The sequence below is a fragment of the Palaemon carinicauda genome, chromosome 35 (assembly GCF_036898095.1).
Source record: "Palaemon carinicauda isolate YSFRI2023 chromosome 35, ASM3689809v2, whole genome shotgun sequence".
Classification (NCBI taxonomy): domain Eukaryota; kingdom Metazoa; phylum Arthropoda; class Malacostraca; order Decapoda; family Palaemonidae; genus Palaemon; species Palaemon carinicauda.
Genome location: NC_090759.1, coordinates 20,647,446 through 20,663,511, shown reverse-complemented (window position 1 = coordinate 20,663,511; position 16,066 = coordinate 20,647,446). Strand labels below are relative to the sequence as shown.

The 16,066-nt window shown below is 41.6% G+C and overlaps 1 protein-coding gene across 7 annotated transcripts in view; it reads right to left on the bottom strand.

Moving 5' to 3' along the window:
• LOC137627654 (WW domain-containing oxidoreductase-like) overlaps positions 1 to 16,066 on the bottom strand; it is a 172,419-nt gene that overhangs the window by 134,494 nt on the left and 21,859 nt on the right. For 6 of the 7 annotated variants that reach the window (XM_068358818.1, XM_068358816.1, XM_068358815.1 and 3 more), the window contains exon 2: positions 4,094 to 4,201. The exons of the other annotated variant lie outside the window; for it this stretch is intronic. In XM_068358818.1, coding sequence (XP_068214919.1) covers positions 4,094 to 4,179 — 86 coding nt within the window. In that variant the 5' untranslated portion in view covers positions 4,180 to 4,201. The remainder of the gene's footprint in view (positions 1 to 4,093; positions 4,202 to 16,066) is intronic. 7 annotated transcript variants of the gene reach the window in all.

Genomic DNA, 16,066 nt, shown 5'->3' with positions numbered 1-16,066 from the left:
CCTCTCACGAGAGACCGAACGAGTGGGAGCTTCGGAGGAGGTTCGGGCAACGGAAGAAGAGTCCTTGGAGCCTTCCTTCCCCAGGGCAGTCCCTGAGGGAGAACGGTCTCGCTTAGAACTCTTCTTACGCCACCGGGCAAACCTCTCCCACTGGGAGGTAGGCCACTCCCGACATTCCTTACACAGATTATCACTATCACACCGTTGACCTCGACACTGCGGGCAAAGGGTGTGAGGGTCTGTCTCGACCGCCGACATGAATGTTTCACAGGGGCGATCGGGAAGTCCAGGGCATTTCCGCATAATGGAAGCAAAGGTAGAGGCCAACTTCAAACAAACACACACTGAAAGAAAAAGAAAAACAGATTAAGGCTGTCAAATATGCGAGGACGGGACAGAAACGTCTGTACATCGTCCGAGCCAAAAGTGAAGTGAGGCAGCTCACGGGTGTGTGGGGGGGGAGGGGTAGCTAGCTACCCCTCCCCTACCCCCGTGCTAACTAGCGCGGGGGTAGTTTAACCCTCGTTAAAATCTAATGGCTCGTCATTTCAGCTACGCCGAAAGTAAACCCTATGTAAATAGCGTGGTTTGTATTTCGGTTACGGAACAATTGAATTATTGATTGATTAAATTTAATTTCTGGTTGATCTAAAATATCAACAGACAAATCATTATACAGTACCTACTTGATGTCACAATTTTAGTGATCTTTATGGAAGGGGGTGAGAGAGATAGAGGTCTCTCTCTTTCATAATTAAGAGGTGGAGAGTTATCAGGTTTAAGCATCTTCCCAACTACAGCTGCACCAGATATTTTTTTTAATTGAAACTATCAAATCAGACAAGGAAAAAGTCTGAGAGAGGTTAGTATAGTAATATCTTTCGTAATGGGGGACAAAGGTTGAATAGCGGTGAGCAATGCCTTATGTTAATAAACAGTGGCAAAGCTTCAGGAGGCAATATTCTTGCCTCATAATGCAGTGCTTCATCAGTAGAAGATGATTTCTGTTATGAGAACTATTTACAGTAATGGGTGCGTTGGATGTCTCTTGTGGAATTTTTCCTCCTGTTTTCAATGTTTTTGCATAGGTAGTTGAATTATTCAACAGTCTTTTGACATACCCTATGCTTACAAGTTCAATACTGAATTTATTGAGGGCAGCTTCATTTAACTTACGTAGCTGGCAGCTCCCATCAGTAGATTTATGATTACAGTTGCAGTTTAAATACCTTGCCTCAAGTGTACATTCTCCATGGTAAAGATTGGAGCAAGTACTAAACATTTTTTCATTCTTACAAATCTTGGAAGGATGCCAAAATCTAAAGCAATGAAAAAATTGAAGTGGCTTCAGCTTAAAAGGTTGAACTTTAATCCTTTCGTTTTCTATGTCAATGTGGAAATGCACATTAGCATCCTAGAAAGTAAGGATAATCATTGATGTTCCAGGGATTTTATGCAATTGCCATACAGTTAAAGGGCACATGGCCAATATCTCCTCTTCCGTAAACCCATACAAGTCTCTATTGAAAATTACTCCCCCTCCATAGCTAAAGTTTAGATGGGGTTCCATATCGAGCTTTATATCATCACTACGGTATGTCTTTAAATTGGATAATATAACAGACTGTGCATGACTTGGCATTTATGAGGTAACTGTTCTTTTCAAACCGAGATATATCTCCAGATGCCATAATTCCTAGTTTCTTCTGAAGAAATCTGCAGATCTTAAAATAATTTCTTGTGCCCCTTTTAGCTTGAGCAACAACCCGTATTGGTGGTTTTGGCTTTCTCTGGGAATATCTTACCATTCATCTTTCTTAATCCAGTCAGCGGCTCTGTACATGTTTAGATCTTTTGGTACCCCATCACATACAGCACCCTTAATATTCAAATTGTTAACATAAACATGCATAATGTTACTTATTGCATTAAATGCTTCATCATAAATATTATAGGATACCCATGAATCTCATTTATGATCTTCAAGTTTCATTCTTATTTCCATTATTATTCCATAGCACTTCAACCCTTTATATAGCTCATCATAATTTGTATCTATTGGAATTTGAGGAATATGAAGGATTCACAGTTTCCTCCTGAGGAGGAAGACGAAGGCTCAAGGGTAGAATACCTGAGGCCAAAAGAAGAGAACTACCAGAGTTCTTCAGCCTCAAAGAAACTCCCGATGTGATGATTCACGCTTGGCCGCTACCTTTCTCCTCTCGCCATATTCTACCTATTGCAGCACAGACCATTTATTACAGCAGGTCCTCAACTTACAAACTTAATGGGTTCCAAAAACTGAAAGTTGAATTTGATTATATTTTGGCCTAGGGTAGGCCCAAGCTTACTCCCATGTCTACAATTTCCAGCTACAAGTCAGCAAATAGTATATGAAATAAATATCAGGTTATTGCAAATGTTGTTTTTCTTACTGTATTAAATTATATAATATTGTTTTTACAGTATTTCTTTATCTTATTAGAGTTTACAAACGTTTGCTACAATATCTGTGATCTATGATTTCAGTTGGATTTCTTTGTATCTCTGAATGTTTGTATGTTGAAATTTTGTAAGTCGAGAACCTTCCACACTCTTTACAGAAGGAAGAACGTGAGTATTTATGCCCCCTACAAAAGGCACAAAGAGTTGGGGTCAATGTTGCTCCTACTCATGAAGGTGCCACACTTTCAGTCAGCACATTGTTTCTCCATTCTGCAAACTCCATTTACACTCTGTAAAGAGGAAAAGAAAGAAAGATTAAACCAACCAAGTTAGGGAGACCGGGAGTATATCAGCACTAAAGTACTCGGTGGCAGAAATCAAAGTGGCTTCACGATGTACTAGGACGATGAGGTTCCACTGTTACGATCCTCGTGGGGATCGAACCAGATTCTGTTGAATTAATTAATGAAATGGGGACTTTTCAACTACAACCAATTAGAGACAATAGGAAATATAGAAAGAAAACTCGCAAAAGAAAACATAATTTTATTTACAACTAGTCAAAGGTAAATGTTTCTTGATTGAGTACTTGGGAAGCACTGAACTAAACAAAGAGAATCATTTGATTAAACTACACTCCAGCAAATAGGGGAACAGTCAAGATGGTAGATAAATAATACAAAAAGAATAGACTACTCTTCGCAGCAGCTCTCGACGGTTGACAGGAACGGAGATGTTTTCAGGTCTGGCGTCTCGTCGTGGGTAATGAGGGCGGGAGGCAACTCGTTAGGACATCTCGGACAAAGCTGGTTACGTCTGCATTCTGGTCCTTACGCCTTCTCTTCTTCACTCAGCTTGTTCGCCCTCTCTCTCTCTCTCTCTCTTTCTTTCTTGGGTTTCTTCCTCGTCTCTTTTTCGTACTGTCTCCCCTCTCTTGATCGCGTGGAAGTTTATATATCCCTGTATGGGAGGGGTTAACTATGGACAGGTCCATATAAGGAAATTTTCTCGTTTCTTCATCCTCATTGGTGTTCCTTGAAACCGCTAATAACACCTAGACGAACGCTCTGCTGGTGTAATCAAATTCCATAATGTTGACTCCTTCGGCTAATGTACTTCTTTTCGGCGACAAACACACTTAATCTTCTCTACAGGTTCCTTGGTCCTCTATAGACAGGCGCTCGTTGTGCTCAAAGACCTCCAACCTAGGCACATAACTTGACGATGGCAGCTTCAATAAACAATAGCGGGACCTTATCTCTCTCTCTCTCTCTGCTTCTCTAAGAGTAGAAAAATCACGCGTTTTAACATTCTTTCCTATATTATTCTATCTACCCATGACATCCACGTCACCCAACAGTAACTACAGTCACCTTATTATAATCTTTAACAGCTGAATTTCCAGCTTTGCTGAAATCATACTCCTACCAAAGGACAAGAGTTTGTATCCGCATAGGAACAATTATTCTTAAGGGGTCTTAGTACTTGTCTCCCCAACAGATTTTGGCATTCTATGTAATACTTTTCTGAACATGCCAGTAACAAACACAGAATAAAAGTACAGTACTGTATATTAAATGCATTAAAAATAAAGTATTGTGCTGTATCATTAAATTGCATTACAAAACCAATCAAGCAATAGACTCACAGAGATAGGTACTTCAGACGAGTAGCTATAAAATTGGTGACGAGGTGGATTGATGTGAGAATCATTCTCAGGGCTCCTTCTATCATACACTGTATTGTATACTGTACTCTACATCAATAAATCAAGAGTTTACATAAATTCAGATGTCCGTTTACATGAAATTAATTCTTTATTTATTCTAGCAATAACAAAATTTTCAAGAGAAAAGAGTTTGTTTGAGAATTAATTAACAATTGAAAGAATTTTATAGTCAAATAAAAATATTCATGCAGCAAAATATTACCTATTTATCAAGTACAACTGACAAATTTGGAAGCAATTTGCATGTTTTCCTAACTATACAAACCTTAAGTTCTTTACATAGGAGAAGATAACAGCGCAGTTGAAGTAACGGGCATAAAAATTACAAATTCGTAGATAATTTGTGCTTTTCCTAACTATACAAACCTTAACTATTTACACGGGGTAATTACTTCAGTGTAGCTGAATGACGAGCCATAAAAGTTTTAACGAGGGTTTACTACACCGCCGCTAGTTAGCGGGGGGTAGGGAGGGGTAGCTAACATTTTTAAATATAAAACTTACCCGCTGGTTATATAAGAATGGCTGATTGACACCCTAGTGGTGGGTCAGAGACAGCTACATAATTGGAAATTCACTTTAGCATTACACAAACCACTTACGAGGTTCTCACCTGATAAGGAAGCTGACAGCAATGCTCTGCCTCATTTTGTCTGCTATCCTTTGAAGATCCAGCAGTCCACCCAGGGGGCTGATAATCTCTAGGAGCTGTCAAACAGTTCAATAACCTATAACATGACAGGACCTCAACTAATACCATTGTTCCGGGCGCTCTCTAGGAACAAAATGACCACCTGACTAGATCAAAGATTGCGGAAGATTGCCGACCAATCTTCACGTACAATAAAAAAAAACATATATAACAGTTCCAAGAGAAGAACAGGGGTACTAGGAATTTAGGGAAATGTAGTGGTGAATGTCTCACCTACTACTGCACTCGTTATTACGAGTGAACCCAAAACGTAGACGTCCTCATAAAGAGACTGAATACGATCTAAAAAATGCAAGGCGAATACAGGAAACCCGTTCACAAGGCTGTATATGCAATGCTTTGCAGAGAACAGATTAGTTTAAAAGTTACAAAAGCTCTTATAGCTCTAACTTCATGAGTCTTTACCCTTTCGATATGTTACGATCTGTTACACAACAGTATGAAAGAACTCTTGTAATTAAAGTCTATACCAGACGATAGAGCGTTTTAGACATAGAGTCATGAATAGACTCTTAACCTCTTTGGTCCTGTCCCGATAAAACTCCATCGTTTTAACCGGGTAAAATACTCTTCATAGCCCTTGACAAACCAAATCCGAGAGGATAAAGATCCCGAAAGATTTAGGCTATAGATGAGAAGGACGTTTCTTAATGATCAAGAAACCAGGATGCGAGGCGCCTAGGGCTTAACCATTGTGAAGTCCATGTTCTTGCTGAAAGATTGAACTTCACTGGCTCTCAACTATAGTAGACTTATTTAGAAAGTCTCCAAAGTTAGGCCTTAAAAAGAAAACAAGTGTAAAGGTTCAGATCTGTCACTACTGCGAAATTCCAGAAACGAATCCCAAATTTAGGCTGGAGCATCTTGCTGACCCTTCTAAGTCATCTCAAATGATCTGAGAAGATCTATAAGGTCTTTATTTGATAGATGCAATCTTCTGCGTCTGCAGACAACTGTCCTCATACTCCTGTAACCCTTGATGGTCAAGGAGGAAAAAATGTGTTTTCCCTCCAAGGTCTGAGAAGAAACAGACCGCTTGTCTTAAGAGTTACCAAATGAAGAGCCCTTTAGCTCTACACTACTCCACAAGACACCCTAATTGGGTTGTAAAACCTTGAGGCAAAGGTCCCTTGTACAAGCAATAGCCTCAGCTGTCTCCTTCGAACAACCTCTTGATCATAAGGGTTTTCCAAAATACTGGAGGCAGCTAGACCTAAAGCTTGATGGTTTAAAAATAAAGCGTTCGTGATCCTGACACAGGAAAAAACGGACTGATGACATGCTTCCAGCAAACACCCAGCATGGGACCAGTATGGTTCCAGCCTGCTGTATATGCTCATTAAGTCGTGAGAGAGAGAGACAAGATCTAGACCTCCCCCCAACACGCATCCATATCAGTCGCAAGAAACCGATATCGAAGCTAGGCCTGCTGAAAAGAAGCATCAACAACATGAACCTCATGCTGTGAAGTTAAGACCTGATCGTGTGCACCAACAAATGTTCATCACACTTAAAGTCAAAGTTTGACGCGAGAAAGCGTTAGCTGTGAGGTGAGAGCAACGCGAAGAAAAACAAGTCTGTCCATAGTGCTGTGACCCAAAGACTAGACTGTATATGTCTAAGATACGACTAATGTCGCATGTGGTTGCATTCCCGTAAGGTGCTGGCGTGCTGTATGCGTTCACCTTGTCGAGTGGATACAGCGCTCTCTGTACGTCTTGCCTGCTGTAAATCTACAGCATGCTGCCCGTAGGCTACAGTATCGTGACCGGTCAGTGGCACAAAAGAACAACTGTTAGTCTATCATGATGCGGAAAAACCTGACTGACCTTATCCAGTATAAGTCCAGGCTGGCACATGCGTCTAGGTTGCTTAGGATTTCAGGTCGACATGTTTATCGAGAGATGCTCGCGTGTAGCATGCGTCCGCATGAGTGGAGACGCGTATCCCGCAGATCGTGAGGATGGGACAACTAGTTGAAAGGATCAACTTTGACTGTCAGCATCTGTGACCGCGTGCACGTCTGTGTCGCTACAAGCGTATGCTCTACCGCCTCCCGCAACAAGAGCCTATCTTTGCAAGGAGACGTTTCTGAGCAGCAGAGAACTATGCTGTATGATACTAAAGGAAAACCATCCCTTTGATCTATGGTAGTCCTTACTCTTTTAGGAGAAAACATTTTATCCCCCCAAGAATCGTAACGCTAAAAAGAGATGAAATTTACCTCCTTTAGCTCGGACCAACTCTACACTCGCGGGGGCAGCTTGTGCGCCACCTCAAGCGTGAGCGAAGGCTTGAAGAGATCCACAACCGTAGCCCCGTGAGCAACCTGGGAGAGTCCCTATGACATTCCCAGCGCGCCTTGTGCGTGACCTGAATGTATCCCATGCTATGAGATATCGCTCGACCCCAGTACTAAACAATTCCTCAAGCTGGGGGCGGAGAGGAAGTGTAAACAGAAGCAAACTGAGCACCTCTTCTCTCGAAGAATTATGTGTCTTTCGCACTTTTGGCGCTGACACGTCGCCTTTTTTCAACAGAAAAACTTCCGGCGAACATCTGTAACTGAGGGATAAGTTACTAGAAAACATGACTCCTGGAAAGTCTCGGACGTATTGATTGTTGTTATAATATTATTTTGTCCTTTTGCTCTTTCATACCTCACTCTGAACCATTTGTCTGGTGATCTTTTCATACTTTATTTACTTACCTGATGGAGGGACAGTCAAAGCAACTTATCAAGTAATTCTCTGTTTATTTTGTATTTCCTTTTGTTTATTCCATTTGTATCTATTTGGTTTAATTAGATTTACTTTGAGGATCTAACATAGTTTGTATTACATTTATTATGGGGTCTGCTAATCATGTTCATGATTGTTTCAGGGAATAATCTACTGAAGTTTAAGTTGAATAAAGCTTGGGTAGCAGCAGCCAAGTCTTTTAATGTCACAACAATTTATTCAACTTAAACTATGGAGAAACTATTGAAGCTTGCCCGTTTGGATCTGGACCCTAGCCTCCCTTCTGCAGCAAAGCAAGACATTTTCCAACTTTATTCAAGAATGTGGTGAAAATGCACCAAATAAATTAAGGACACTTGTGAACTATGTCAGTCATAATGTGTATGAATACATTGAGGAGTGTGTGGATTATGATACTGTACTGCCATTTCTACATTGGAAAAGTTATATGTTAAGGCACCTAATGAAATATTCGCCAGACATTTACTTGCTACTCGCCAACAAAAGGCAGGGGAAACTTTGGATGAGTTTCTGAGAGAATTACGTAAATTAGGTAAGGACTGTGATTTTAAGTCAGTTACTGCAGAACAATACAGAGAGTTGATGATCAGGGATGCTTTTATAAATGGCCTGGCCTCACCTATGATTCGGCAACGTCTTCTTGAAAATAAAACTCTAGATTTACAGGTAGCTTATGACCAGGCTTACTCTTTAGACCTAGCCCAACGTAATGCTAGTTTTTACAGTCACATGCTTCCTCATGTTGGGCATACTGCTGCTGTGGTTACATCGGATCATGCACTCATTACAGATGATCATGTGAAGAGTGGACCAACATCTGAGAGCTGTGAGGTAACTGCTGGAACTCAAGTATTAGCGACTACTCTGTCCATGAAGAGAAAGTGCTTTTTTTGTGGCGGTCCCTATCATATTCGTGCTCACTGTCCAGCTCGGGATTCTATTTGCATTAATGTGGCAAGAAGGGGCACTTTGCAAAAGCGTGCCTGTCTAAATCTACATATGGAGGTAAATCTACAACAGCTACAGTATTTGATCCCTCACAGTCATCTGTTCTTGCAGCTAATGCTGGTACCTCTTTTCCTCAGAGCCTCTATCGGGCAGCTACCTCGACAACAATTAAAGGACGGAAGTTGACAGCCCTTGTCGACTCGTGCAGCGATGACAGTTATATAGATGAAGATGTAGCGTGGGAATTGAAGCTACCAATACATCCCACTGATAAAGACGTCGCTTTAGCACAGAAATCTTTGCATACAAACTCTCCAGGTTATGTCAATGTAGACTTGACTCTTCATCTTAATGGAGAAACTTATCCATCCACGCGTCTAGCAGTAATGAAGGAATTATGTTCAGGAGTATTACTTGGTCAGGACTTCCAAGAGCAGCATCAGTAAGTGACTATTGAATACGGTGAGCTGAAACCAGCGCTCAATTTATCTGGTGCTAAGCCCTACTGTTCGTTGGCAGCTGCTGCTGTGGATGAACCTTCTATCTTCCAGCATTTGTTACCTAATTGTAAGCCTATTGTCACTAAATCAAGACATTACTGTAAAGATGACAAAGAATTCATTGAAGCGGAGACTAGTCGTCTCTTGGCTGAGGGTGTTATTGAGGATAGTATATCACCATGGAGAGCTCAAGTTGTGGTGGTTAAGGATTCCTATAATCAGCATAAGAAAAGGATGTGTGTTTATTATTCGCAAACTATAAATCTGTTTACAGAACTGGATGCTTATCCATTACCAAGGATTGACACCATGGTTAATGAACTCTCAACATATTGCGTATTTTCGACTTTTGACTTGAAAAGCGCTTACCACCAAGTCCCACTCAAGGAATCAGACAAGAAGTATACAGCTTTTGAAGCCAACAGACGCCTGTACCAGTTCTGTAGAGTACCTTTCGGAGTTACCAATGGAGTTGCAGCCTTCCAACGAACTATGGATAAGTTGGTGAAAGAAGAAAACTTAAAAGGTGCTTTCCCATATTTGGACAATATCACTATTGCTGGACACACTCAAGAACAACATGATCAGAACGTGCAGCGCTTTCTTGAGGTCATCAACAAGAGGAACCTAACTCTGAATGCTACTAAAACTATTAAATCTGTGCGTACCATTAATATTCTTGGCTACTGTGTGGGGAATGGTGTAATAAAGCCTGACATGGAAAGACTTCGGCCTCTACAAGAACTACCACCTCCCACTAGTCAAGGATCTTTAAAGAGGGCAATGGGTATGTTTGCTTATTACGCTATATGGATACAGAGTTTTTCTGCTAAGATTCAACCACTGGCAAGAGAAAAGAAATTTCCTTTAGATGAAGAAGCTTTGCAGGCTTTCGAACTACTCAAACAAGAACTTGAAGGAGCAATGCTACACTGTGTGGATGAAAATTTGCCTTTTGAGGTCGAATGTGATGCCTCGGAAGTAGCAGTCTCAGCAGTACTCAACCAGAATGGCAGAACTGTGGCCTTCATGTCTAGGACTTTACAAGGAAGTGAAATTCACTATCACATCGTAGAGAAGGAAGCCATGGCTATCGTGGAGGCTGTACGTAAGTGGAGTCATTTTCTTGCTAGACAGCACTTTGATCTTGTTACAGACCAACGTTCTGTGGCCTTCATGTTTGATAACAGGAAACGCACTAAAGTTAAGAATAATAAGATCCAGGAATGGCGGATGGAACTCGCAGCCTTCAGTTATACAGTACACTATCGCCCCGGTAAAGAGAATGTGGTTCCTGATGCCTTCACCCGAGATTTTTGCGGTTCCGAGGTTTCTACGTCATCTACCCTCACTGAACTACATGGGAATCTGTGCCATCCAGGAGTGACTCACTTGTTGCACTTTGTGAGATCGAAAAATCTTCCTTTTTCCACTGAGGACGTTAAGAAGGTCTGTGCTTCTTGCAGGATATGTGCAGAATTGAAACCAAGATTCTACAAATTCCAAGAAGGAACACTCATCAAGGCAACCCAACCAATGGAGAGATTAAGCATTGACTTTAAAGGACCAGTTCCGACGGCCTCGCGCAACCCATCTCTACTTATTGTGGTTGATGAATATTCCCGTTTTCCTTTCGCTTTCCGTGTCCCAACATGAACACAACTACAGTGATTAAGTGCTTAGAACAAATATTCAGCCTGTGTGGGATGCCTCAGTATATACATTCGGATCAAGGAACCTCATTCATGTTTAGGGAGCTCAAAACCTATCTCGCACAGAAGGGAGTTGCAACAAGTCGAACTACCCCTTTTCATCCAATCGGTAATGGGCAAGTGGAGCGGCTCAATGGTACTGTATGGAAGGCAATCTAGTTGGCACTCAGGTCTCGAAATCCTCCCGATCAGCACTGGGAATTAGTACTCACTGATGTGGTACATTCACTTAGATCCCTTCTGTCGACAGCAACTAATGTCACACCCCATGAACGCTTTTTTGGATTTCCATGCCGCTCATCCTCGGGGAGCTCTCTGCCTTCGTGGCTTATGTCGTCAGGACCGGTATTATTGAGGAAATTTGTCAGAACAAGCAAAAATGAACCCCTAGTGGATGAAGTTGAACTATTATCTGCTAACCCAACATATGCTAACATTAGACATCCCAGCGGACGAGAGTCAACGGTTTCCTTACGTGACTTGGCCCCATGCCCTAGGGATAATTCTGTTTCTGAAAATCAAGAACTACCTTCTGTTTCATTGTCACCAGAGGCCATACCATCTCAATCTCCAGACAACCCATCAAGAGTTTCCAGAAGGTATGGGACCACCTAGAAGCTGAAATTAGAACAGAGGCTGCATCACCTCCAGTACATAGATCAACCCAGGTGTCGAGGGCTCAGGACCGATATGGGTGGGATTGATTACTTATGAAGTGATGTAACCAATTTTATATTTAAAGGGGAAGAATGTTATAATATTATTTTGTCTTTTAGCTCTTTCATACCTCACTCTGAACCATTTGTCTGGTGATCTTTTCATACTTTGTTTACTTACCTGATGGAGGGACAGTCAAAGCAACTTATCAAGTAATTCTCTGTTTCTTATATATTTCCTTTTGTTTATTCCATTTGTATCTATTTGGTTTAATTAGATTTACTTTGAGGATCTTCCATAGTTTGTATTACATTTATTATGGGGTCTGCTAATTATGTTCATGATTGTTTCAGGGAATAATCTACTGAAGTTTAAGTTGAATAAAGCTTGGGTAGCAGCAGCCAAGTCTTTTAATGTCACCATGACCGTCTTTTAATGTCACCATGACCAAGTCTAGGTTTTGCGACCTTCTAAGAGGACAAACTCTGTCTTCCCTGACTGTGCTTCAGATTCCAGAGGAAGAGCCAGAATTATATATGATTCTTCTGACTTCCGGTCCTCTCATGGAAGAAAAAACACACTCGATTGCTTCTCATTTAAGAATCGCAACACACCTGCTGTGAGAGCAAGTTCTGTTCGTGTGCCTACATAACAATTACCTTCCTAGTCTAGAAGACAGGAAGAATGTCGAACGTCATCCGATTGAAGCTGTGCTCTGATTAAATAGACAACGTACGGACCAAGGGTCCATTCCCTTCTTTTCCCAGGGCTGCCAGAAGCTGTTTAGCCCAGCTCCCACTGCTGCTTGAAGGGGAGAGCAGTCAGACCCTGCCTTGACTAGGCTTGACTCCTCTTTTCCTTTGCTTCCTTGCCTCCAGTTTGAAAGAACTTCTCCCTATAGGTTTACCTCGAAAAGGCTGGGCAAAAGGAGAATATGATGTTCCTCCTTAGTTCTACGAGAAGAGAAGGGCGTAGGTAAAACCTTACAGACTGTTTTAGTAACCAAAGCTTGAGTAGCCTTCTGAGCCCAATTTGCAGGCACTTCCTTAACTAAATCCTGCGGAAAAAGAGCCGAAGATATGGGCGCAAAAGCAACTCCGATCTCTAACATGGAGTGACGCCCGCAGAAAGGAAGGAACACAAAGTAGCTCTTTTCTTTATAACTCCTGCAGTAAGTAAAGCAGCCAGCTTGTTAGAACCATCCCTGACTGCCCTGTCTATACAAGACATAAGTTGGATAAGACTACTTGTGTCCGTGTCCTTCATCTCGGTTACTCTTCTGCTTAAGACTCCCAGTGACCAGTCAAGTAAATTAAATACCTCAAGTCTCTGAACTATCCTTTCAAGAGTTGGTCAAACTCCGACATTGACCACTACAGTCTATCCCTTCTCATGGCCAGGCGACAGGAATAATCTACCAGGTTTGCGAAGTCTCCCTGCGCAGACGCCGGAACTCCCAAACCCAAGACTTCCCCCGTCTCATACCAAATGTTCGACTTAGAAGCGAACTCGGCTGGTGGAAAAGCGAAGCATGTCCTGTCCAGAGCTTTTCTTAAACCCATCCATGCTCTCATTAATTTCAATACTCTCTTATAAGAGCGGGAAAGCGCCATTTTGCATAGAAGGAAGTCTCCACTGCCTTGCCTAAGGGGGAGATCGCGGAGTAACTGGTGTAAAATAGTCTGAAAATAAAAAAAATTCCGAGAAGACTAGCATTATTTTTTTTTCCCCGAATGTTGAGGTGGTTTCGCTTCCTTTCTCTCAGAGATATTCTCCAATTGATCCTCGTGAGAGAGAACCTCATCCGGGTCTACTTCTAACAAATCAGAGATTGGAGCTATGCAGGCACATCAGTGGTAACATGGGCGCGCTTGCGTTGTTCCATATCTACATCCAATGGACAGCCACTAGCCTTGGTTTGCTGTCATAATTGATTTTATAATAGAATAAATCTAGCTGGCGCTGGCGCTCCGCCTCGTCCTGGCGCGCCGCGCTCACGTGATATTCGCGCTACCGCCGCTGCTCACGCTGGCGCTCTGCACACTCGTGAATCGACTGGCATGGGTCGCCACGGTGGCGCTTGGCGCCTGCCTGGCGCTGCCGTCAACACTCAGCGCCTTCATTAATCAACTTCTGAGCCTCGTCACGCTTCCGCTCAGGCTCCGCTTGCGCCTCGCGCCTGTCATTTGGCGAACATTATCAAGCTTAAACTGACAATCGGCTGTCTGCATCTTTTAATAGTTGCTGTGAAACAGACCTCTGCCGAGACAAATCTACATCGACACGCCGCTGAACAGTGAAACTGGGAGACCACCTTTGCGATATCACGTCGGTCCCAGAGACAACAGGCCGCCTGTGCGACAACGGGTCTACCACCGAAGACTAACGCCCAGGCTCACCATCAACAGCCGGTCGATAAGACTGTATCATCAACGAGAGCTGTGGTTTGAAACGTAAATACGCAGAACGAATCTAATTTTGTTTTCAGCTAAGCGCCTGAAAAGCGCGCATACAGTAATATTTGACATTAATACCTCGCTCTATATATAACGAGGGTGAGCATTCTGCGCTCAAGAGGACTTCTGTTCGGGTCTTAAAAGACTAGCGCTTGGCTACCCTCTCGATTCCTTTCGTCGTTCGACTTAACTTCTCCCCTCCCAGGAGCTTGACAGAGGTCTAAGACTAGGATAACGACAGGTCCGAATAGAAGCACTCTCTACTGAATAAAATTCACTGAGTAATTTAACACTAAAATTGTCCTTCTATTCTTTGTTAAAATGAAAGTTTCACAATCATTTGAAAACTAAAGTATACGTTCTCTCAAACGAAATGAACTCTTAAATTGAGACTTACAACTCTCCCAATTGTTCGAATGGGAATGAAAAGTCACTGAATCCCATATAAATGCAGCAAAAAATTAAATATTAAACATTAAATATTACCTTAATAGGTATAATATTTATAAAATAAAATAAACCCTTAAATTAAGGAATTCCAATAAGAGATGAATCATCACTTGATTTATTGGAGCATTTACACTTAATATACGAACAAACTTAGTATTCCACTAAGGAAACAACGATACATAAAATCGTGCTCTACATCGATTCGTATTAACATCAAGTGAAATTTAACTTCCTTTAATCTCTGACTAAGGAAAAATACTGACAGGATCAATTAATTTAAAAATAAAATGTTCCTTTTATATAGTAGAACTAAAAAACTTGAGACGTAAGAAGAATGCACTATTCATAAAAATCTCTACGAAATATTGTACTATTGTAAATACTGATAACTGCGTAACAACTGAACGCTAGTTAATCTTTGCAAACAGATTGAAGATTACCTCAAGAAAACTATTAAAAGGATAAAAGTTCCTTATACTAATAATCCTTTAATTAAATATGTTATTTTCATTAGTAAAATAAATTTTTGAATATACTTACCCGATGATCATATAGCTGTCAGCTCTGCTGCCCGACAGAAAAACCTACGGGCGGAATACGCCAGCGATCGCTATACAGGTGGGGGTGTACATCAACAGCGCCATCTGTCAAGTAGGTACTCAAGTACTCTATGTCAACACAGAACCAATTTTCTCCTCGGTCCACTGGGTCTCTATTGGGGAGGAAGGGTGGGTCCTTTAATTTATGATCATCGGGTAAGTATATTCAAAAATTTATTTTACTAATGAAAATAACATTTTTCAATATTAAACTTACCCGATGATCATATAGCTGATTCACACCCAGGGGGGTGGGTAGAGACCAGCATATATGTTAACCTTAAGAGCTAAGTATTCCGTATTTCATTTTAGCAGTTATTCAAAATAACAAACAAAATTAATAAGTACCTGGTAAGGAAGTCGACTTGAAAAATTACTCTGCCTTTTTAAGTACGTCTTCCTTACTGAGCCTCGCGATCCTCACAGGATGCTGAGCGACTCCTAGGAGCTGAAGTATGAAGGGCTGCAACCCATACTAAAGGACCTCATCACAACCTCTAATCTAGGCGCTTCTCAAGAAAGAATTTGACCACCCGCCAAATCAACCAGGATGCGAAAGGCTTCTTAGCCTTCCAGACAACCCAAAAAACAACAATAAAAAGCATTTCAAGAGAAAGATTAAAAAAGGTTATGGGATTATGGGAATGTAGTGGCTGAGCCCTCACCCACTACTGCACTCGCTGCTACGAATGGTCCCAGGGTGTAGCAGTTCTCGTAAAGAGACTGGACATCTTTAAGGTAAAATGATGTGAACACTGACTTGCTTCTCCAATAGGTTGCATCCATTACACTCTGCAGAGATCTGTTTTGTTTGAAGGCCACTGAAGTTGCGACAGCTCTAACTTCATGTGTCCTTACCTTCAGCAAAGCATGGTCCTCCTCATTCAGATGGGAATGAGCTTCTCGAATTAAAAGTCTGATATAATAAGAAACTGCATTCTTCGACATTGGTAAAGAAGGTTTCTTAATGGCACACCATAAAGCTTCTGATTGTCCACGTAATGGCTTAGTCCGTTTCAAATAGTACTTAAGAGCTCTTACTGGGCACAGTACTCTTTCTTGTTCATTTCCAACCAAACTAGCAAGGCTTGGAATT